Source organism: Periophthalmus magnuspinnatus, chromosome 21, assembly GCF_009829125.3.
Source record: "Periophthalmus magnuspinnatus isolate fPerMag1 chromosome 21, fPerMag1.2.pri, whole genome shotgun sequence".
NCBI classification, from domain to species: domain Eukaryota; kingdom Metazoa; phylum Chordata; class Actinopteri; order Gobiiformes; family Gobiidae; genus Periophthalmus; species Periophthalmus magnuspinnatus.
Genome location: NC_047146.1, coordinates 3,974,350 through 3,997,882, shown reverse-complemented (window position 1 = coordinate 3,997,882; position 23,533 = coordinate 3,974,350). Strand labels below are relative to the sequence as shown.

Here is a 23,533-nt window from a genome sequence, read left to right as displayed (position 1 = left end):
GTGGAAATGAGAGAATCGTCCAAACCTGTCAGACACTTTAAAGTCACTCTGTATTTACACAAATGTCCTGAGCACCAGGAGCTCACATCTGAACCGGTCTAAGTCCAGGTCTCATGTGGATCTGAACCAGTCTAAGGTCCTATGAGGTCCTCTCTCTAGCGCCTCCCTCTGGCCCGGACCTGAAACAACAGGAAACAGCACATCCACAGGTCACAAAACAAAGTGTAAACCAGAATTTAAACCAGACCTTAAACCTTAACCAGGACTAAACCAGGTCTAAGCCAGGTCTAAACTAGATCTTAACCTGGTCTAAACCAGGTCTAAACCAGGTCTAAAGGTCCAGTACCTTGCAGTAGTAGTAGAGCATTGGAAGGATGTAGAGGAGCTTCAACAGTAGAATGAGCAGGACTCTGATGATCAGGGCTGAGTCTGAAGCTGCAACACAAAAGACCCAGATCAGTCCAGACCAAGACCAGGACCAGGACCAAGAACCAGGACCAAGAACCAGGACCAAGAACCAGGACCAAGAACCAGGACCAAGACAAGGACCAAGACAAGGACCAAGACAAGGACCAAGACCAGGACAAGACCAGGACCAAGACCAGGATCAGTTTGTGTGACCCCATGACCCTCACATGACCCTGTGTGACCCTTGACCCTCACATGAGGCTGTTGCTGGACGTACCTCCCAGAGAGAGCTGGAGGCTGGGGCTCTGAGAGGAGAAGCTGTGGTTGAACACATGCAGGTGGTAAACACAGGTGTAGTTTCCTTTGTGGGCGGGGCCAGTGTCAGAGAACAGGAAGTGTGCGGAGTGATTGACAGCGGGCAGGGTGTGGTTCTGACCGAGGGGCGCGGTTGGAGAGAGGAGCTGGAAGGAGCCTCCCGGGTACTGTGGCTCCACAGAGCATTTGACCCTGAACTTTGACCCCAGCAGCACCCGGACCCCCTGCGGCAGGGCCTCGGAAACCCCGTCAGACACAGACAGAGAGATGACCGGACGATTCAGTAAATCTGTGGAGAGAGATGATTGGACAGTGAAGAGGAGTGCGACGCAGAGGAGTGTGTGCGACGCAGAGGAGTGTGTGAGACGCAGAGGAGTGTGAGACGCAGAGGAGTGTGTGCGACGCAGAGGAGTGTGTGTGACACATTTTACACCTGACACTCCTCTGGAGCAACTAGACAAAAAAACATCTGAGGAAAAATGTAAATGTTCATTAATATGAGCTGTCCCTTCACAAAGAAATAAATAAGAATAAGACGAGAAAAAACATCTGAGGAACATAAAAATGTAAGATCAGACTTTTACCTGAACACTTCACCTCCAGACCCGAGGAAGAGGAGGAAGAGGAGGAAGAACCATAGACACAGTGTCTCACTGCAGACTTCTCCACACAGTCAGGTGAGACTCTCCACACTGGACTCTGTGGAAAATCCTCTCTCTCTTCTCCATAAACAGCAGAGCCACAGTCCAGGTCTCTGCACACAGCAGCTGTGTCCTCCAGGAGCCAGGGTCTATCGGGCTCCATCCGTCTCCACTCTCCTCTGTGTCTCACCTCCACAGTCCCAGCACAGCGACTGGCCCCTCCCACCAGCCTGAGTGGCTCTGAACAGACAAGAGACAGAGTGAGCCCCGCCCCTTTACCTGAGCAGTGAGGCCCCGCCTCTTTACCTGAGCAGAGAAGCTCCGCCCCTTTACCTGAGCAGAGAAGCTCCGCCCCTTTACCTGAGCAGTGAGGCCCCGCCCCTTTACCTGAGCAGGTGAGGTTGACAGCGGCTCCAGAGGAGCAGGTCTCTGAGCTGGAGTGGGGACAGTCCATCAGAGCAGACTCATGGCCCTCACAGTGGAACGTCTGCTCCAGAGGAGAGAGCGCCCCCTGGAGGAGAGAAGGAGCCCCACAGCCCAGCTCCCTGCACAGCACCTCTGCCCCCTGCTGGTCCAAGGCCCCTTCACAGACCCAGGTCCAGGACTGGTCCCAGATCTGCACTGATCCTGAGCACAGACTGGGCCCCGAGACCAGACGCACCGAGTCTGTGGACACACATGTGTGACATCACCGCTCTGAGCCAATAGGACACACACAGGGCTGTGACATCACCGCTCTGAGCCAATAGGACACATGCTGCATTCATCTGAGAGACGTCCTCCTCTTTAGTCCAGGTTCAGTCCTGGTTCAGTCCTGGTTCAGTCCTGGTTTAGTCCTGGTGTAGTCCTGGTTTAGTCCTGGTTCACTTGTTACTAAACACGTGTGAAGTGAATCTCTCTGTAGTTTTCACAGTAAACATGACAGACACCAGTCTAAACTGTGTGTGTGTGTGTAGTGAGTGTGTTGTGTGTTACATTTGCTTTTGTGTGATTGTTGTTGTTCTTTTCTCTGTTGTCGACTATTTTACATCAAGCTGTCAAGGGACTGAAGATAGAAATGTTCCACGTTGTCTTTAATCTTTACATATTTACATTTTTAAATGTTCATTAATATGAGCTGTCCCTTTACAAAGAAATAAATAAGAATAAGACGAGAAAAAACATCTGAGGAACATAAAAATGTAAGATCAGACTTTTACCTGAACACTTCACCTCCAGACCCCAGGAAGAGGAGGGAAAGGAGGAAGAATCATAGACACAGTGTCTCCCTGCAGACTTCTCCACACAGTCATATGAGACTCTCCACACTGGACTCTGTGGAAAATCACCTCTCTTTTCTCCATAAACAGCAGAGCCACAGTCCAGGTCTCTGCACACAGTAGCTGTGTGCTCCAGGAGCCAGGGTCCATCGAGCCCCATCCGTCTCCACTCTCCTCTGAGTCTCACCTCCACAGTCCCAGCACAGCGACTGGCCCCTCCCACCAGCCTGAGCGGCTCTGAACAGACAAGAGACAGAGTGAAGCCTTTACCTGAGCAGTGAAACCCCGCCTCTTTACCTGAGCAGTGAAGCCCCGCCCCTTCACCTGAGCAGTGAGGCCCCGCCCCTTTACCTGAGCAGTGAAGCCCCGCCCCTTTACCTGAGCAGTGAGGGTCCGCCTCTTTACCTGAGCAGTGAAGCCCCGCCCCTTTAACTGAGCAGTGAAACCCCGCCTCTTTACCTGAGTAGTGAAGCCCCGCCCCTTTACCTGTGCAGTGAGGCCCCGCCCCTTTACCTGAGCAGTGAGGCCCCGCCCCTTTACCTGAGCAGTGAGGCCCCGCCCCTTTACCTGAGCAGTGAAGCCCCGCCTCTTTACCTGAGCAGTGAAGCTCCACCCCTTTACCTGAGCAATGAGGTCCCGCCCCTTTACCTGAACAGTGAGTCCCGCCCCTTTACCTGAGCAGTGAAGCCCCGCCCCTTTACCTGAGCAGGTGAGGTTGACAGCGGCTCCAGAGGAGCAGGTCTCTGAGCCGGAGCGGGGACAGTCCATCAGAGCAGACTCATGGCCCTCACAGTGGAACGTCTGCTCCAGAGAGAGCGCCCCCTGGAGGAGAGAAGGAGCCCCACAGCCCAGCTCCCTGCACAGCACCTCTGCCCCCTGCTGGTCCAAGGCCCCTTCACAGACCCAGGTCCAGGACTGGTCCCAGATCTGCACTGATCCTGAGCACAGACTGGGCCCCGAGACCAGACGCACCGAGTCTGTGGACACACATGTGTGACATCACCGCTCTGAGCCAATAGGACACACACAGGGCTGTGACATCACCGCTCTGAGCCAATAGGACACATGCTGCATTCATCTGAGAGACGTCCTCCTCTTTAGTCCTGGTTTAGTCCTGGTTCAGTCCTGGTTTAGTCCTGGTTTAGTCCTGGTTTAGTTCTGGTTTAGTCCTGGTTTAGTCCTGGTTTAGTACCTGTTTAGTCCTGGTTTAGTCCTGGTTTAGTCCTGGTTCACTTGTTACTAAACACGTGAGAAGTGAATCTCTCTGTAGTTTTCACAGTAAACATGACAGACACCAGTCTAAACTGTGTGTGTGTGTTGTGTGTTACATTTGCTTTTGTGTGATTGTTGTTCTTTTCTCTGTTGTCGACTATTTTACATCGAGCTGTCAAGGGACTGAAGATGGAAATGTTCCACGTTGGCTTTAATCTTTACATATTTACATTTTTAAATGTTCATTAATATGAGCTGTCCCTTTACAAAGAAATAAATAAGAATAAGACGAGAAAAAACATCTGAGGAACATAAAAATGTAAGATCAGACTTTTACCTGAACACTTCACCTCCAGACCCCAGGAAGAGGAGGAAGAATCATCGACACAGTCTCTCACTGCAGACTTCTTCACACAGTCAGATGAGACCCACCACACTGGACTCTGTGGAAAATCCTCTCTCTCTTCTCCATAAACAGCAGAGCCACAGTCCAGGTCTCTGCACACAGCAGCTGTGTCCTCCAGGAGCCAGTCTCCATCGAGCCCCATCCGTCTCCACTCTCCTCTGTGTCTCACCTCCACAGTCCCAGCACAGCGACTGGCCCCTCCCACCAGCCTGAGCGGCTCTGAACAGACAAGAGACAGAGAGAGCCCCGCCCCTTTACCTGAGCAGTGAAGCCCCGCCCCTTTACCTGAGCAGTGAGGCCCCGCCCCTTTACCTGAGCAGTGAGGCCCCGCCCCTTTACCTGAGTATATCTTTCTTTTGATTCTGGGGCAGAGCAAAACAAAAGTTTCACTTCTGTCACCTGAACAAAAGCTTTAGTGCAGTTGTGGCAAAGTGGGGCCCACGAGCCAAACTAGGCCCTCCATGGGCTCTAATTTGGGCCACAAGGGGGCTCTGAGATTTTAAAAATGATCTATTTTGATTGAGTTTTGTCGTGAAAAGACTGTCAGGAGATGGAAGGAGGACAGTCCTGTGGATTTCCTCATTTTTAAATCATATATTTGTTTGCAGAGAAACCACAGACTGTATAAAGAAATAGACTAAATGTGTGTGACGTCACCCACAGCGTTTGGCTCCACTTAGTGATGGGACTTTTGGCTCTTTCATGGGATCTGAATCTTTTGGATCTGTTCATTTCAAAGAGCCGTTCAAAAGACTGGCTCTTTTATTATTTATTTCTATGACAGAAGCCAATGTGAAACTCATTTTATACAAACTAATGACAGAGAAAAGTGAGACCAAGGCTCAGATGTGTTTAAGACGGTTCAAACTGAGAGTGGGAGAGTTTACACTTTGGAATTATGAACATCTAAACTAAATGTTGGACTACAATATTAATAATAACGAAGAATCTGTTACTGTTCATATGATGATCTGTTTTTCTGCACAAGTCTCTCGCTCGTGTCGCTCTGATTCTGTTCTGATTCTTGTGTCGGTTCAGCATCAGTGTAAAAATCCATATAAATTAACCCTCTGGTGCATAGTGGTCACTGCAGTGGACAGTTACTAAAACATAACTTTCTCTTTAATACATTGGTTTAAATGGTGGAGCTGTATATCAGACTCTAGAGTGCTCTCTGCTGCCACACTCCTTTGAGGTCAATTCAGTGGTCAGTTGGTGCAAATGCAAGTAAATTTCCTCTAGTTTTCTTATTCAGGCCTAAACATTGCACCTAAACAGTGTTGAAATTTCCTCCAAAAAATGTTGAAATGTTTTTCAAAGCATAAAAAGAAACATGTGTTTGTATATTTACAATAGAACACAAGTTAATTCATTTTTACAGGCAGCTCACAATGTTGTTTCATGTCCTGAGAAGAATAAAAACACTTCAGAAAAAAATCTTGACCAAGGCTTTCATAATTCATGCATCAGAGGGTTAAAAAGAAACGTCACATCACCAGCTCCAGTCAAATGAAGCTCATCGAGGCCTGCAGTTATAGGGGCCAATTTGGAGCCATGTTCCATACTGGGAATTACGACTGTGAGTATCATAGCAACCAAAGAGCCAATCTTTAGTGAGGCTGCTCCACTGGTTTAGCAGGGAGCAGGCGCCTAGCAACACTGTCAATCAAACCTGTTGCTAACGCTAGTGAGAGAGACGTCGGGGAAAGAAGACGCCTCATTTGTCTTTTATTAATATTTCTTGATGTACAAACACAATAGTGAAAAAAACAAAACAAAACAGGATCATGTAAAGCGGGTTAATACAAACATTTTAAAACCAAAATGACTAGTTGATCTGAGTGGAGTGTGCATGTTCTCCCTGTGTTACTGTGGCAGAGTGGTTATCCTGGTGTGTGAGTGTCTTTACCTGAGCTGTTGTCTTCTGCGAGGAGCCCTGCACACACAAAAGTCATGTCACAAAATGGCGGTTGTTGGTCACATGACACAGAGCTTCACACAAAATGGCGGCTGTTGGGCTCATTAAAGCCACAGGCTGGTTTCATACGTCTGATGGAAACAGGAAACAGGCCTGGTCTGATCAGGCTGTGTTTGAGTTTAGAAACACTTTTTTATTAAATAAATGTACATTTATTTTCACATGTTCTGAGACAGTTTCAGACACACACGAGCCAGTTCCCCTAAGACTGAAGTAGCTGCAGAGTGAGGCCAAAAGACACTTTGACAAAGAAACAGTGGTGGAAGAAGTACTTTCTTTTAATTAAGTAAAAGTACAGACACCAGAGCAAAGAAATACTCAAGTAAAAGTAAAAGTATCACATGAAAACATCACACTCTTTATAGAGAGCCATCTAACCAACCTAGCAATTTGGTCGCCCCCTTATATGATGCTCAGTGCTCGCTGCTTTAAGTGACATTCACAAAGCGGATGATTGTTGTTAATATTTGACACGTTTATGCTGAAAAACTCCAGCGTCTTATCTGCGTGACTGAGGTGTAATGAGGCGTCTTAACTTATTTGGCTTCATACTGTCCACTGCCACAGCAGACACCGGTCTGTCCTCGTGTCCCACCGGAGTCACGGTGAAGCCAAGTGCTCCATACTCTTCATCAGACTTCCTCGTCTTACTTTTCGGGTGAGTTTCGTGCGTCTCATTACCTCCGTCTATCTCTCCTTTCTTTTCATCCCTGTTAAAATGTTTTCCATAGTGTCTCTTTAGCAAAAGTGTCTTGTTCACTGTCCTGTGTCACGATCTGTTCACTCTCTCCTGCTCTTTGCTGCGTACGCGCTGTCTACAGTATCTACAGTGTCATACACGGAGTCATACTCGCCCCCCGGCATCTCACCCCTATTTGAGAACCACTGCACTAAGGTCATGATATTGTTGATTTAAGGATCCTAAAGTCATGTATAAAGCAAAGTGCCATGTATCACCTGTAAACATTCAAAGACTCTGACATAAGAACAAGTTACTACAGCCAAAAAGGAACAAAAGTGTTCAAACAGATTCAGAACCAAGAATATGGAACGAAACAGTGAAAGGAGTTCATTTATGGAGTCATCTGGACAAAGACCAGGATCCACAACAATAATGAGATTTAAGAAACACATGAAACCAACTCATTAAGTCTGAAAAAAGAAAAGGAAAGATCTGTTTGCAAAGAATGAGTGTGATGGAAATGAAATACTTTGAAATGTTTTATATTAAGTTCATCATGTTTTATAATAAGTTCGTGTGAAAGTTTCGTGTGGAGAAAAAGCAGACGGCTCTTTCTCCTCCGTTTCATTCATGTCTCGTATGTTTCACTTTATGACACTGTTCATGTTGTTTTATATTTTTGGAAATAAATCAAAGACAAACAAGTCTCACTTACCCAAAGTGTAGACGAACCAGACCAGGACCAGTGCTCCCAGAGCCATAACCAGGACTGAACCAGGACTGAACCAGGACTGAAGCAGGACTGAACCAGGACTGAACCAGGACTGAACCAGGACTGAACCAGGTCTAAACCAGGTCTAAACCAGCACTGAGACGTGTCTTTAAGAGTTTCCTGTTTTAAACACATTCTTATCTCTTCATCGTTTGTGGGTTTTCTTGGTAAAACTAAATAACATCGTCATAATCTGATGTTTTTTATAATTCAAATGTGTTTGTTCACTTTTTTAAAACTGTGACTAAACTAAACCAGTGAGGAGCGATGTCCAGTGTGTCTGTGTCCAGATGTCCCCCACGGTCAGTCTCTGCGTTTGGACCATTTGCTGATGTGATTAAAGGTCCTATATTACACAAAATGGATTCATGTGAGCTGTAAGACGTGTTAGGATGTTGTTTTTTCATCAAAAACAGACCTGGAGTTGTGTTTTGTTTCATTCACACATGTTTGAGTAACACTTTATTATTAGTCTGTTACATCTCCAAAGCTCAAAATGCTCTGTTCCACCTTGTGATGTCATGAAGTGGTAGTTGTCAAGTGAACAGCTCCTTTTACCTTTAGTTCTGTAGAGATCGACAAATCCAGGTCTGAAATGATCCAAATGATTCAAGTGAAAGTTTAAAAACACAGCTGAGCACTTCCTGTTTTACCACATGACATCACAGAGTGGAACAGAGTGTTTTCTGTGTGAGAGAAGAAGAACATTATAACATAGATCATAAAATAACCAGACCAGGACCAGACCAGGTCCAGACCAGGTCCAGACCAGGTCCGGACCAGGACCAGACCAGGACCAGACCAGGACCAGACCAGGTCCAGACCAGGACTAGACCAGGACCAGACCAGGTCTAGACCAGGACCAGACAAGGACCAGACAAGGACCAGACCAGGACCAGACCAGGTCCAGACCAGGTCCAGACCAGGTCCAGACCAGGACTATAACAGGAGTTGGAGTCCTGTAGTGTAGAATAGGCCTGTGCTCACACACAGTGGCCTGTTTCTATTCAGGGAGAGCTGATATGACAGGGGTCATCAATAGGCGGCCCGCGGGCCAAATCCGGCCCATTGGCCAAAGGTTTAACAATATAATATTTTTGTGGTGTGACTGTAGCACGAGGGCCGTGTGCTCCGTGTGCTCTGAAGTCTGCTCGTTAGGGTTAAGGTTAGTCCGCTCGTTAATGAGGAGCATTACTTTGTACTCTGTACTTTCTCCGTCGCCTCCGATCTTTTGGAGCCACTCGTCAGATCCTCCTACTGTTCTATACTGCTGTTATCCTCAGTGTGCTGCAGTACTGTAATGCTGTGTGGTACAGCTGCTTGTCCACATCAGTAAAGTCTGGACTTAAACACCTGATCAAGATCTGTTCTAAGACTGTGGGTCAGCCATTAGAAGGTCAGTATGAGGCTGCCTATCACAATAACACAATACGACTGGCAAGAAACATCATTTCTGACTCTAACCATGTTTTGAACTGTGAATATGCAATGCTTCCATCTGGGCGACGGTTCAGTGTTCCACGATTTAATAAGGTTAGGCTGAAGCATTCTTTTGTTCATCAGTCAATCCTTAAAATAAACAAGGAGCTTAATCCATAGCTATCAAAGTGCTAGAAAGTGAGTAAATGTGTGTCACTTGAATTAATGTTTGTATCGTGTCTGTGTCGCATGTGTGATGTTAATGTGAAGCAACGGAGCCACTGTTTTATGTGCAAGACAAATTTCAGATCTCTGATCTGACAAAAAGTATTAACTATCTATTATGTGCAGCAGTGATGTCGTCTTGAGTTGGTCATAAATATGAAAACAGGGGCCATTTAACATTTTTACAGAACATGGTCTGCAGTTGAAATCAGTTTGAGATCTGACATGTTTTGAAGCGTGTGCAGCTCAGAGCTGCTGTTCTGAGAATTGAACCACAAAGGCCCATTTTATCAGAGTGAAGGAAACTCACTATCAGCCAGTATCACGCTCTCATATTTCACACTCTTACTGTGTTTTTCCATAAGTCAAGTAAATATATAGATTATACAAAATAGAATATGTTATAAAAAAATAAATAAAACAAAACAAAAAAGTGAAGAGTGAACAACAAGAGGATTCATCCAATATTATCTGTTCAGTTCAGTTGAGTTAAACCTTATTTTTTGTAATTGTAGATGTTTCATGACGTGTTTCATTAAGATCAAATGAGATGGGGGTGTTTTTTGTTTCCAGTTTATTAAATTTAAAAGTATCACAAAATGCACCACAGACTTGAGGGTTTGATAGTTCGACAGCTGCCGACTTCACTCCAAAGAGAAACTATTGGAGCAACTTCAGTGTTTTTTTAAGAGTTTTGGACAAAATATCAAATAGGCTTTTCCAGTAAAATATAATACTAGAACAGTTCCAAAACATGTGAGCTAATGAGGCTGACTGCTGTTTACATGTGTCACATAAAGGACAGTGTGAGTTTTGATAGATGCAGTCTATGCAACACTTTAAACTGAATAAGATTGAGTCAAATACAAACAGAGGAGGAGTGCTCATTCTCTGGAGCTTTTGTCCAGTGAATATCAGTAATGATCATGCCCAGGTCCTTCTGACACACATCTTGTAAGTGATGTAGTTTGGTGGTACAGTCCATAACTGACACAATATTATGAATTTTAGTCACCAAAGCTTTTTAAAATGGACAGAAATAGTGTAGATGCAGAGTCAGGAGGCTGATTTAGAAAGTAAGACAATGAGCTCTTAACTCATTATAAGACTTTGAAATGTATGGAAATTAAGAAATTATTACCTTCAATGAAGAATGTGAAATTTAGCACAGTGATTCTTCAGGCCGTCCCCGTCGAAAAAGTCTGGGAGGCCAAGTTTGTATTTTGCACAGTGTTGCCATGGCGATGCCTGGAAAAACCCATGTTTTTGCATTATTTGCATCAGCACTTCCAATGTCTTTTGGCTGAGTTTGACGACAAGTGCAGCCCACAGCCCCAATAAAACAGAGGCAAGCAGCACGTCAGCGCCTCCCACAGGAGCGCCGGGTCGGCCGAGTGAGGCCCGTGAGGGCCGTGCTTCACACTTGTGGTTGGCTTTTATTATTATTAATAATAATAATAATAGTAATTTATTGATAATTATTAATGCATGAATCAAAATACAACTTTGAGCAAACACATAATATTATGATAATGATATTAACCATTTTCTGGTTAAATGCTCATAAATGTGGCCTTTGCACAATATGTTTTCTAAATGTGCCCTGGTGCTCTGGTCTTCAGTTTGAAACGTGACCTTTGACCTCTCACCACATCACATTCAAACTGATACAACTGAAGGTGTTGCTGCACATCACAAATCCAATCCACACTGGTCCATTATGAGAAGCCCCAGGACCCAGGAAAAAAAAAAAGAAAGAAAGAAATCCAGCTTGGACATCCAGAGGGCGTCTATGGAGCGACTATATACAGAAACATTTCAAATTAAAATAAGAACATAGTGTGCAGGCTTGTTTTTTAGGTTTAATACATTTATTTCACATTTACATATACATTTTATTTTATAATTCTTAAAGTATCCTGCTATTCCTGGAGTTGGGCTTGAAAATCTGAAGTGTTACGATATGTTTAATAGACTTTCTAAACCAGGGGTAACTAAAAGCGTAGATTATGGGGTTTATACAGGAGTTGAAGCAGATGAGCCAAACCTCAACAACTCCAGACAAAGGGTCTAGGTGAGGGGTCTCAGCCGAGAGAGTAAATGCATAATATGGACTACAACAGATGATAAAAACGATGAGCAGAACCCCTAATGTTTTGGCTGCTTTTAGCTCCATTTTCTTTGCCCCTGAAGGCTGCAGACCCAGAGAGGTGATTTGAGATCTCAGGGCACGGGCCTGCGACACTGCAACGGTAAACACTTTCAAATACAGCACCGTGATGATCGTGAAAGGGCTCACCAAACTGATCACTATGTCAGCAATTCCTTCTTCTGGGTGTACTAACACAAACACACACTCGCCAACGCACGTGTTAAAGACGCCCGGCTGTTTGACAAAATCCCTCATGATCCAACTGACGTGAACAATAACAGAAATCCAGCAGATACAAACGCAGGCTTGAACACGTCTGATAGTCACTTTAGAGTGGTACAGTAAGGGGTCGCAAACGGCTATGTACCGATCGGCCGATAAAAGAATCATATTCCCGCACGAGACGCCGATCACCAGGTATCCGCTGACGAAACAGACGACGCACGAGAGGTCACCGAGCAGCCAGCAGCCCCCAAAGTAGAAGATCTGGAAGGGCATCTGGATTGAGCCAACGAGGAAGTCTGTCACGGCCAGAGAGAGGAGGAGGAGGTTAGTGCTGGTGTGGAGCTGCCTGGAAAATGAAAGAAATACAGTTTTATATGAAAAGCTGTTTTAATAACATCCAAAACATTTATCTTAAGGTTAGTGTGATGGATCGCTTCTAAATGAATAAATAAATGAAAAAAAAAACTCTGTCTGACTCAGTCTCTCACACTTACACACACTGGGTTCATGATGTATATAGATTTTAGTCCCCTCAGTGTGATAAATACCTGCACATACACACATGTTTCGTCCTGGTTAACGTCTGTTTACCTGCTGCATTCTGCAAACGAAATACAAACATTCACCGTTTCTATAGTGCTATGCTATGTAACGTAAGTCAGCAGTTATTTGTGCCTGAAGTGTGAGATGGAGATGATGACGAGCAGGTTGAGGACCACAGTCATGGCCGTGATGGCAGATAACACGATGTAGATGACGGTGCTCTCCAGCTCTGGGCGTGGGCTCCTTCGGCAAGAGTTGTTGATCGTTGGGAAACACAGCTCGGCCTCGTTCGGTGCTTCCATGGTCTGATGTTCTGAAGTCATCACACGGGGAAAGCGTTTTTTTTATAGCAGTGAGGTGTCTCTCCGCCCACTCTCAAAGGCAAAAACCTGTACGTCACATTCAACCATCTCAGACGTCTGCGCTAGAACTTCTACAACTTAACTTCATAAATGAGAGAGCGGCTCAGTTGGTAGAGTGTTTGTCCGCTGAAGGCTCTAGACATAAACATCATCGGTAGAGCGGTCACATCCACTGACCCACAGGTTGGCGGTGTGATTCCAGTGTGTGTGTACACTGGTGTGTGAATGTGTGAGCGGTTCCTCGATGTAAAGTGCCTTGAGAGTCTAGAGCACATGTGTCAAACTCGAGGCCCACGGGTCAAATGTGGCCCTCCACATCATTTCATGTGGCCCTCGACAGGGTAAACTCAAAGGTGTGATGGTCTTAAAATGTCATTTTTCCAGGACATACACAGTTACACAGGCATATTTTACATCTAAGCAAATTCATATGCAATATTTGTAACTTGAATAAATAACAAACACAAAAACAGTTAATTAACAAGTAAAAAAAAAGTAGTTGGATTTATTTTGGATCTGGCCCATTGAGAGCAGTCATTTTGCTGATGTGGCCCTCAGTGAAAATGTGTTTGACACCCCTGGACTAGAACGTGGAAGAATGCAACAGAAAAACATGTCCATTTACCATTTACCATGTACCGTGCTGGTTTAGAGCACACAACATGTTTGAAGTGGACTGTGCCGAACCCAAGCCTACGGTGTAGAATTTGTACCATAGACTGTATAAAGACGTGGACTAAGTGAGTCACCGACAGCAGCTCCAGACAAATGAAGCTCATCGAGGCTAGAGCAGTTATAGCGGTTCATTTTGAGTATCATAGCAACCAAAGAGCCAATCTGGAGCGAGGCTGTTGAAGGTAACGCCCCTTCCCGCCCACACCACTGGTTTAGCAGGGAGCAGGAGCAACCTCAGGGAATGAAGGCGCCTGATTTGTCTGTCCTTAATGTTCATATCTTGATTTACAGACAGGTTGGCTATGTCCATTTATATATACAGTCTATGTTTTGTGCACTTAAGGACTGGCCTGCTAGATTTCTGGCTCAGAAAATTATGTTCTGCAAATTGAACTTTTGCCAAAACACAAATAAAATAGGAGCATGGGAGTGAAGAGTCATTGGCAAACAAATGTTCACATATTGTATCTTGGGCCTCGTCTCTAGTCCCACCTGGACCTTGAACCCCTGTTTAACGGCAGCAGTTCAACGCTTTTTCTTAAACTCATGTCTGCTGATCAAAGGGTCGATGTTTTTACTACTTCAACTTCAAACTACTACTACTACTACTACTACTTCAAAAAAGTAATTGTAACCCAGGTTAGCATAGACTTTCAAAGTAAAAGCTTGTTGATTAAAAACAGAAATAAATACTTTTGATAAAAAGACAATAAATATGTGATATGGATACAATTAATTTAAAAAAGTCTAAAATGTTTTATTTCATGCAGATATACGTTAAAATGTTTAAAAAGTGAATTAATTTGTCTTTGGACTTTTATTTTGAAACTCACGTAGCGCGTGAACCACGTGACTAGCAGGAGCCAACCGGATTGTTTTGGTTTTTCCTCTGCTGGACGAGGGAGATACAGACAGCACACGCAGAGCTGCTGCAGAAAGGAGAGAAGGAGAGACAAACATTTGTCTAAAGTTGAGAAAAGTGATATTTGTAAACTAAAAACTTGAGAAGAGAATATTTTGTTTTTCAACCTGTCCCTGTGTGGAAACGGTTTGATTTTTGTGATGAAGGGGACTTGGTGAGTGTAAAATAAATGTATTTTATTTTATTTTGTGCAATGTAATCACCTTATCAAGAGAATGTAATGTTAAAACAGTGAATTCATAGATTACTAGTGAGTCACGGTGCATTTAAAGCTAAAAAGTGATCAACTTCGTAAGTTCATTGCCCAGGCTTGTCCCCGTCGTGTCCGCCATTTTGGCGACTGCTTGTTCTTAACAAGAATCAATTTAGACCGCTGATGATAATTTTCTGTATTGTAACACTATCCTAGCAACGTATTTTGTGCACTTATGCATATTTTATGTTGTCTATGATAGGCTTTTAAGGTATGGTTTGAAAGAATCCAGCTAAATACGAACTTTGAGAACCACGTGTGGTCACTTTAATAAGCCACTTTGCACTGTTGTTCTGATGCTGCTGTTGTATATATTTTTCTCCCTTTAAGTATTTCACTTGATTTTTTTAAGCATATCTTTTTAACTTTGTGCATGCCCTTATTTGTATTTGTAATTATTCAGTGTGTTTATGTTGCACTTTTTCACCGAAGCAAGTTCCTAGTTTGTGAACTGTGTTCACAGACTATGGCAATAAAAGTCTTCTGATTCTGATTCTGAAACAAGATGGAGAGTCTCCCACGGACCTTCTGAACTGCATGCGCCAGGAGCCATGTGCTTTCTACTGGACACTGCAGAGTTTTCATCAGAACTGGGAGGATTTACCCAAACTCCTGCACAACGGACACTGGATTAATACGTAGGACAAAGAGACTTTATTCTGTGCAATACAGAGTGATTCAGCCTTTTACTGAATTCATTTTAGTTTTGTACAATTTTACTTTTTTTTATATGATTGATGATAACAAACGGTTGTAAAAGGTTATTTTACAATTACGGTTATTCTTTTGGTTGTAAACAATGTAACAAAAATGGTTCAAACTAAAAGGGTAACGTTGAACAGAACTGAAAAGAACTAGAGGTGATTTAAATTAAAGAGTTAAATCAACCACAAGAAAATAGATGAGAGAACTTGAACTAAAACTAGAACTAAAGGTTGCAACCGATTAATTTAGAAACTCAAAACTGAAAGAAAATCTTTAAATCAAAAGAAAGCATTAAAGTGAAACAAGGTTTGAGATTAATATTTAATGTAAATGTCTGTCCATGTATTTGTCTTATTTTACCAACTGTTCAATAAGAAGCCGGCAATTTAAACGTATTTCTCTGGTCTGTGGTTCTTATAACTCAGGTTCTTCCAACAGTTGCTCCAGTAGTCGTACCTAACCGAAGTTTATTGGTCCATAGAAGAGTATTGCATACACTTACCTGATATTCCCCTGTAGTTAACACTTTGAGATGCTACATAATGACACCAAAATGCATATTGAAGATTTTATTAGAAACTTTGTTATGCAGTTTAGCAAAAGTGTAAACACAGAATACATTATATATCTTAAATGTGCTCTGAACTTAAAGAACATTAACAGCAGATAAATCCAGCTCCTTCCTTATAAGTGCCAGCCCTGATGAGCTTCATGTGACTCGAGCTGAACGCTGTGGGTGACGTCACACTCACTCAGTCACCTCCTTACACAGTCTATGGTTTGAACTGTCAAAAAAAAGTGTTTCTTCCATCTTCATAAACTGTGACTTGACTGGAGTAAAACCATCGGCACAAAGTAATATACTTATATAATATACTCATGTAATACTTATAATTTATGAAGCATTGTACATGTTCTTAGACGTCTATAACAAAACCATCTTTTAAAGACAAACGATTATAATAAATGATACTGTGAAATGCCTTACACCCTACCATGTTGTGCCTAAGCCTGTCGCGATAACACATTTTAAACTTCGACATATCGCTGAAGTAAATATAGACGATAAACGATAATATAGAAACGCATTTATACCACTGACACAAAAACCCGAGAGCAGATTTAAACCACATAAACTATTCTAAATCATCAATATTGTTAAAAATCAATAACTGCAATAAATAAACAACATAATGAAACTCTTAGTTCGTTTGTGTCTATAATGAGTTATTTATAACCCTCTAAAAGCTCAGTTCTTACTATAGAACAGAAAAGTAACACAGTTTTCTCCACTAGGACAAAGAAAAAGTCCCCACGATAAAACTGACCATCAAAAATGATTGTTTCATATGTTTTTGAACGACAAGTCGATGAAGTGATGATCGTGACAAATGACAGATTCACTCTTTACATTTTCCAGTCTCTAGATCCAGGTTTGACTATCTGCATTGTCAGAATGAGTTTGATTGACTTCCTAAACCACGGGTAGAAAAAGGCATAGATGACAGGGTTCAGACATGAATTAAAATGCGCCAGCCATATCTCAACGTCCACTGAGGAAGCATCTACTGCAGTGTCCTCGCCCAACAGACTGGGGACGTAGTAGGGACAGAAACAGACCAAAAAAACAACCACAACTATGCCTAAAGTCCCAGCCGCTTTAAGCTCTTTTTTCTTTGCGGTCACGTTCCCCATCTGCGGCATGTTTGCGGATAAAATATGGGAGCGCGTGGCACGAGCTTGGGACACGGCCACCACAAAAACCCTCAAATATAAGACGATTATGATGAGGATGGGAATGACAAATGTGCACACGAGATCTATTGCACCAGATATGAAATGAATTATGACCACACATTCTCCAGCGCAAGTGTTGGACATACCTGGGTGTTTCAGCTGATCGTGCATTATGACCATTCTGTAAACGACGGACAGAAGCCAACACAGTAAAATACATGACTTTGTCCTTTTCATCGTGACTTTAGTGTGGTAGTTTAAAGGGTCACATATGGCGATGTATCGGTCGACAGATATAAGCACCATGTTGGCCACGGAGGCGGACGTGATGATGTAATCGATGAGGTAATAGGAGCTGCAAACGATGTCGCCGAGATTCCAGCAGCTTTCGATGTAAATGCTCCTTTCAGATATTAAAATAAAAAAACAGTTTGGTCCAAGCCATTTTGACTTATTATGAATCACATCAGTACTTAAATTTGTTACTGAAGTAAAAGTACAGATAGATAGACAAAAAAAAATCTACTTAAGTAAAAATATTTAAGTACTCATTTACAAATAGTAGTTTAAGACTAAAAAGTAAAAGTATTTCACACATGTCTTGTTAGTTGTAATGACATTGATTCAAAATGATACATATTTAGGTCATTGAATCATAACAAATCAATTTCTGTTTTGTTTTTTTCTCATGAATTTTGTGTATTTATTTTTGTTTGTTCAAAGCCGAAGCTTGAACTCTAAACCTTTAGTCAAACATGGTAAAAATAACCACTCAAATCATATTAAAAGTACTTTTTACTTTACAGTACTGTTCAAAAATGTAGTGAAGTAAAAGTAAAAAGTATCCATTGTAAAATATACTCATGTAAAGTACAGATACTTACAAATTCTACTTCAGTACAGTACTTTACAACTTGTACTTCATTACCATCCACCACTGGTCACAAACATGTTCCTTCACAAATCAGCGACTAAACAAGCAAAAGAAAACAGAAATAGTGCCGTACATTTGTAATAATATTCTTACATAAACATATGAGCCACTAGCCTGAGAACACATTAATATGACAGTGAGAATATGAGTTTAGTGTTTTACATGTTCACATGGAGATGAGTCAAGTCTGCAAATAAAACCAGAAGTGCAACAAAACCACTCCTGTTTGCCCTGTTTGGAACGACGACATCAAAAGCTGTTACTTCACATTTACAACAGAGTCTGGGGTTAACCTGAAATGAGCGATGGAGATGATGACGAGCAGGTTGAGAGCCACCGTGATGAGGGAGACGCAGGACAGCAGCACATATATGAGCATGGCCTCCACGTACGGGTGTGTGGGCTTTCTGCACGAGGAGTTCAGATGGGGGTAGCAGAAGACGTCTTGGTCCAGGGAGCCCGACATGAAGTACAGTTGTGTGAAACTGCACTTGAAATGAATTTTTTATATATATATTTTTTAATTTTTGATACATTCTATAATTTACTTGTGAACAAATACAATATAATTGCAATCTGTTAAAGTGAAATCAATGTTAAAGGTTCATATCTGTTGTGTTTTTATTGTTTTAACACAAGTAACAGCATAGTTACTTTGCCTAGTAACTAGTAACTATAACTAATTACATTTTTGAAGTAAGATGCCCAACACTGGACTTGACTGACTTGACCATCCTTGACGACTAAGCGCCTGCGATTTTGTTAATCTTTTTTTTTTTTTTTTTTTGTTAGAGATGTGGATGCTGCATAATTTATCTTCTTTTTCTTTACATGATCCTATGAAATAATCACACACTAACAACACAAACAACACAAACAACACTAACAACACTAACAACACTAACAACACTAACAACACTAACAACACTAACAACTAACAACTAACAACTAACAACTAACAACTAACAACTAACAACTAACAACTTACAACTAACAACTTACAACTTACAACTAACAACTTACAACTTACAACTTACAACTTACAACTAACAACTAACAACTTACAACTAACCAATAACAGTTTTGGGCTTCACAAAATGTTTCTTTCAGAACAGCAATTTAACTGTTCTCTTGCAGCAGAAGACAACTAAGCCACAACTGACACATGTATATATAGATATATAAATGTGTCAAAGGGGAAATTACAAATTTTATTTTAGTTTTCAAAACTGGTTTGTGTGAAAACAGGTGTTATCATTTAGAGACTGTTTTCCATTAACTACAAGACGTGTAACCTGACAACATCTGAAGCAGGAGAGAACTTTCCATCTAACCCTGAACCAAAAACACCTCTTGAGCAGGAGGACACATGGTCTTCTCTTGAGCTGGAGGACACATGGTCTTCTCTTGAGCAGGTTCTCTTGAGCTGGAGGACACATGGTCTTCTCTTGAGCTGGAGGACACATGGTCTTCTCTTGAGCTGGAGGACACATGGTCTTCTCTTGAGCAGGAGGACACATTGTCTTCTCTTGAGCAGGAGGACACATGGTCTTCTCTTGAGCAGGAGGACACGTGTCTTCTCTTGAGCAGGAGGACACATGGTCTTCTCTTGAGCAGGAGGACACATGGTCTTCTCTTGAGCTGGAGGACACATGGTCTTCTCTTGAGCAGGTTCTCTTGAGCTGGAGGACACATGGTCTTCTCTTGAGCTGGAGGACACATGGTCTTCTCTTGAGCTGGAGGACACATGGTCTTCTCTTGAGCTGGAGGACACATGGTCTTCTCTTGGACTGAATCAGACCTACATCATTAAATCCATTCTTCTGTTTCAATGTCACCGGAGGAAAACTTCAGAAAAATTCACGTCTTTTCATGTGACTCAGAAGAACTCAACCTGTTGCTCGTGTCCCCAACCACAGCCCTGAAATCGACACATGAAGGACAACTCCAGAGAAGAGCTGTGGCCAGAGACGCCAAGCTGCGTGCGAACGGAGAGAACAACCATGTGTGATCAGAGGGAGGACAAAGGGACAGAGGACAGGCGATGGGAAAGATTTAACTGAACAGCGCCACCATCATGTTAAAACAGCATTCACTGTGTGACTACAAATCATATTGGATAAGGACAAACTGAACTGAACATAACAATGAACTGTTGAATTTCCCTCCATCTCAGTCAACAATAATGGAACTGACTTCATCTCCATGAGCTGTGTTTTGGATCCACAATAATGAATGTTTCTGTGCATGTTCTGTTTGTGATGATTGTTTATAGAGTATGATTAATGAATAATCAAAAGGGAGAAAGTGTGATAGAAATTTAAGTATAGTCATGTTGTGTATTTAAAAAGCATTTGATTTTTGTCAGTCTTCCAGACCCAGACCAGACATTAACATGTGTGAAGCTCTGTCTCCATCCCACAGGAAACTCGCTGTTGTTCTACCTGTGTAAGTGTAAAAGTTCATTATCTCATGGGTGTGAAGCAAAAGTCACTCTGCTTTAAAATGTATGTAGCATTGTCATTCTGGTCTAAAATAGTCAGATGCTCAGGGTTTGGTTTAGACTTGGACTTAGACTGAGGAACTGGGGGAGAGGCCGGGAGGCTACCAGTCTGTGGCCAGGGCAGGCCTGGGCCCTGTCCTGTCTGTATCTGCTGTAACGAAAAATAAACCTTTTGTCTGTATTTGAAAACTCACCGAGCTTCACAAATGGATTACTTTTCATCAAGAGCTGTAATTTTTCCACAACACTGGTTTGCAGATCTCTTAGTTTCTTCCTAACTCTTAGTTCAAATGTATCTTATCTATTTGACCTTTGATCCAGTGCTGTGCTCTGTGTCCACTGTCTTAGTGTTTATGTCCTGAGAAGTGTTTTGACCTTGTTGCTCCTTTATCGGCTCTAAACTGGTTTTGTGGTTCATGTGATTCTCATCTGTGTCGTATAAATATGTTGTATGTCCTGACACTGACACAGCTCCGGGACAGGTGGCTCTTTGTGGCTTTAATAAATCAGACTCTTTGATTCAAGACTGTTCTAGCTCCTAGTGTCATATACATCAAGTCCCTGCAGCTGATCCCTGCTTCTTTGTGGAAGCTTTGATCTGACAGCTCTCTCCTGATTGGAGCTTTTGCTCACAAGCTGGCACCTAATTGGCTCCTGGACCCTGTGTTGGTGCGACGCCCTAGAGCTCGGCCAATCGTGGGCCTTCACCTGGGGCAGCAACGCCTTTAAAGGACCTGCCCCCTGTGCCTTTTTAGTCTTTGTGCCTTTGTATATTGGGTCCTTCGAATTAGCTCTGAGACTGATTTGTTTTGTGTAATTGTAAACCCTGTACTTTTGTTTCTGTTAGTTGTTCATTAAATACGACCCTGAGTCTGGATGGATGGAATGTTAAAGAAATGTTTTTCTTTTAACATTCCATCCATCCATCCATTTTCTTCCTCTTATCCGGGGCCGGGTCAGCAGTCTAAGCAGGGACTCCCAGACTTCCCTTATCCCCGACACGTCCTCCAGCTCCTCCGGTGGGACACCAAGGCGTTCCAAGGCCAGCCGAGAGACATAGTCCCTCCAGCGTGTCCTGGTCCTTCCCCCGGGGCCTCCTCCCAGTGAGACGTGCCTGGAACACCTCCCCAGGGAGGCGTCCAGGAGGCATCTTGAACAGATAGACGAGCCAGCTCAACTGGTTCCTCTCGACATGTAGGAGCACCGGCTCTACTCCGAGCTCCTCTCGTGTGATCAAGCTCCTCATCCTATCCCTAAGGGTGCGCCCGGCCACCCTATGGATGAATCCCATTTCGGCTGCTTGTAGCCACGATCTTTTCCTATAGGTTATTAACCAAAGCTCATGACCATAAGTGAGGGCAGGAAAGTAGATTGACCAGTAAATCAAGAGCGGAGAGGGCAAGCCACCTTTTTCTGGTCGAGAACCATGGCCTCGGATTTGGAGGAGCTGATTGTTATTGCAGCCGCTTCACACTCAGCTGCAAATCGCGCCAGTGCTGCAGGTCCTGGCTTGATGAAGCCATCAGGACAACATCATCTTCAAACAGCAGAGATGAGATCTTGTGGATCTCACACCGGACCTCCTCTGACCGCTGGCTGTGCCTAGAAATTCTGTCCATAAATATAATGAATAGAACCGGTGACAAAGGGCAGCGCTGGCGGAGTCCAACATGCACCGGGAACAGGTCTGACTTACTGCCGGCAATGAACACAGCTCCTGCTCCGGTCATACAGGGACCGGACAGCCCTTAGCAAAGAGCCCTGGACCCCATACTCCCGGAGCGGACACCATAAGGGATGCGGTTGAATACCTTCTCCAGATCCACAAAGCACAAGTGGACTGGTTGGGCAAACTCCCATGAACCCTCGAGGACCCGATGGAGAGTATAGAGCTGGTCCAGTGTTACGCAACCAGGATAAAAACCACACTGCTCCTCCTGAATCTGAGGGTGGACTATTGGTCGAATTCTCCTCTCCAGTACCCTGGAATAGACCTTACCGGGAAGGCTGAGGATTGTAGTTCCTCTGTAATTGGAACACACCCTCCAGTCCCCCTTCTTATACAGAGGGACCACCTTGGTCTGCCAATCCAGTGGCACTGTCCCCGACCACCACGCGATGTTCCAGAGACGTGTCAGCCAAGACAGTCCCACAACATCCAGAAACTTGACCCCCGGAGCCTTGCCACCGAGGAGCTTGCCCAACCACCTGAGTGACTTCAGCCAGGGTGATGGGCGAGTCCCCAGTCTCTACTTCCTCCTCAGAAGACGGGACAGTGGGGTTGAGGAGATCCTCAAAGTGTTCCTTCCACCGTTCGACAACATCCCCAGTTGAGTTCAGCTGCTCTCCACCCGCAATGTAAACAGTGTTGGTGAAGCACTGCTTCCCCCTCCTGATGCGTCGGACAGTTTGCCAAAATCTCTTTGAGGCTGTTCGATAGTCCTCCTCCATGGCCTCCCCGAACTCTTCCCAACCCCGAGATTTTGCCTCTGTGACTGCACAAGCCAGCTACCTCAGGAGTCCCACGAGCCAACAAGGCCCGAGTCCTTCTTCAGCCTGACGGCATCCCTTACTTCTGGTGTCCTCCACCAGGTTCAAGGGTTGCTACCGTGACAAGCACCGCAGACCTTATGACCACAGCTACAAGCAGCTGCATTGACAATAGAGGTGGAGAACATGGCCCACTCGGAGTCCATGTCTCCATCCTCCCCCGGGATCAGGGAGAAAATCTCCCGGAGGTGTCAATTGAAGTCCCTGACAGACGGCTCTGCCAGATGTTCCCAGCAGATCTGGACGATACGCTTGGGCGTGCCAGGCCTGTCTGTCTTCCTCCTCCGCCAGTGGATCCAACTCACAACCAGGTGGTGATTGGTTGACAGCTCAACTGTGACTAGCACAGAAGTCCAATAACAAAACAACACTTGGGTTCAGAGGAGGCCATTCTTCCCAATCACACCCCTCCAGGTGTCAATGTCATTACCCACATGGGCAAGTCCTGTTGGCTAATGCTAGTTAGCTTGTGACTAACTGATAAACTGTTGGCTAATGCTAGCTAGCTTGTGACTAACTGATCAACTTTTGGCTAATGCTAGCTTGTGAGTGTAATGTTATTTGAGAGGGACCTGTTTAACAGCACAGATCTGCTCATCTGTTGTAGTTCAGATAAGTCAGTTCTTTATTGTCAGATTGTGTTAAAACAAAGTTC

The 23,533-nt window shown here is 43.7% G+C and overlaps 3 protein-coding genes across 3 annotated transcripts; all 3 read right to left on the bottom strand.

The window, feature by feature from the left end:
* Positions 1-155: 155 nt before the first annotated feature.
* Positions 156-2,783, bottom strand: LOC117389550 (CD5 antigen-like). Its single transcript, XM_055230710.1, has 7 exons — positions 2,742-2,783; positions 2,564-2,678; positions 1,752-2,030; positions 1,308-1,604; positions 686-1,012; positions 347-435; positions 156-179 (listed from the first exon to the last, which is right to left on the bottom strand). The coding sequence occupies exons 1-7, from the start codon at positions 2,781-2,783 to the stop codon at positions 156-158; spliced, it is 1,173 nt and encodes a 390-aa protein (XP_055086685.1).
* An 8,428-nt stretch (positions 2,784-11,211) lies between these two features.
* On the bottom strand, positions 11,212-12,560 carry LOC117389468 (trace amine-associated receptor 4-like). The gene is made up of 2 exons (XM_033987153.2): positions 12,370-12,560; positions 11,212-12,040 (listed from the first exon to the last, which is right to left on the bottom strand). Exons 1-2 carry the CDS (start codon positions 12,558-12,560, stop codon positions 11,227-11,229), a joined length of 1,005 nt encoding a protein of 334 aa, XP_033843044.1. The 3' UTR covers positions 11,212-11,226.
* Positions 12,561-16,561: 4,001 nt separating this feature from the next.
* Positions 16,562-18,291, bottom strand: LOC117389467 (trace amine-associated receptor 13c-like). Its single transcript, XM_055230709.1, has 2 exons — positions 18,094-18,291; positions 16,562-17,341 (listed from the first exon to the last, which is right to left on the bottom strand). Exons 1-2 carry the CDS (start codon positions 18,289-18,291, stop codon positions 16,562-16,564), a joined length of 978 nt encoding a protein of 325 aa, XP_055086684.1.
* Between the last annotated feature and the right edge of the window lie 5,242 nt (positions 18,292-23,533).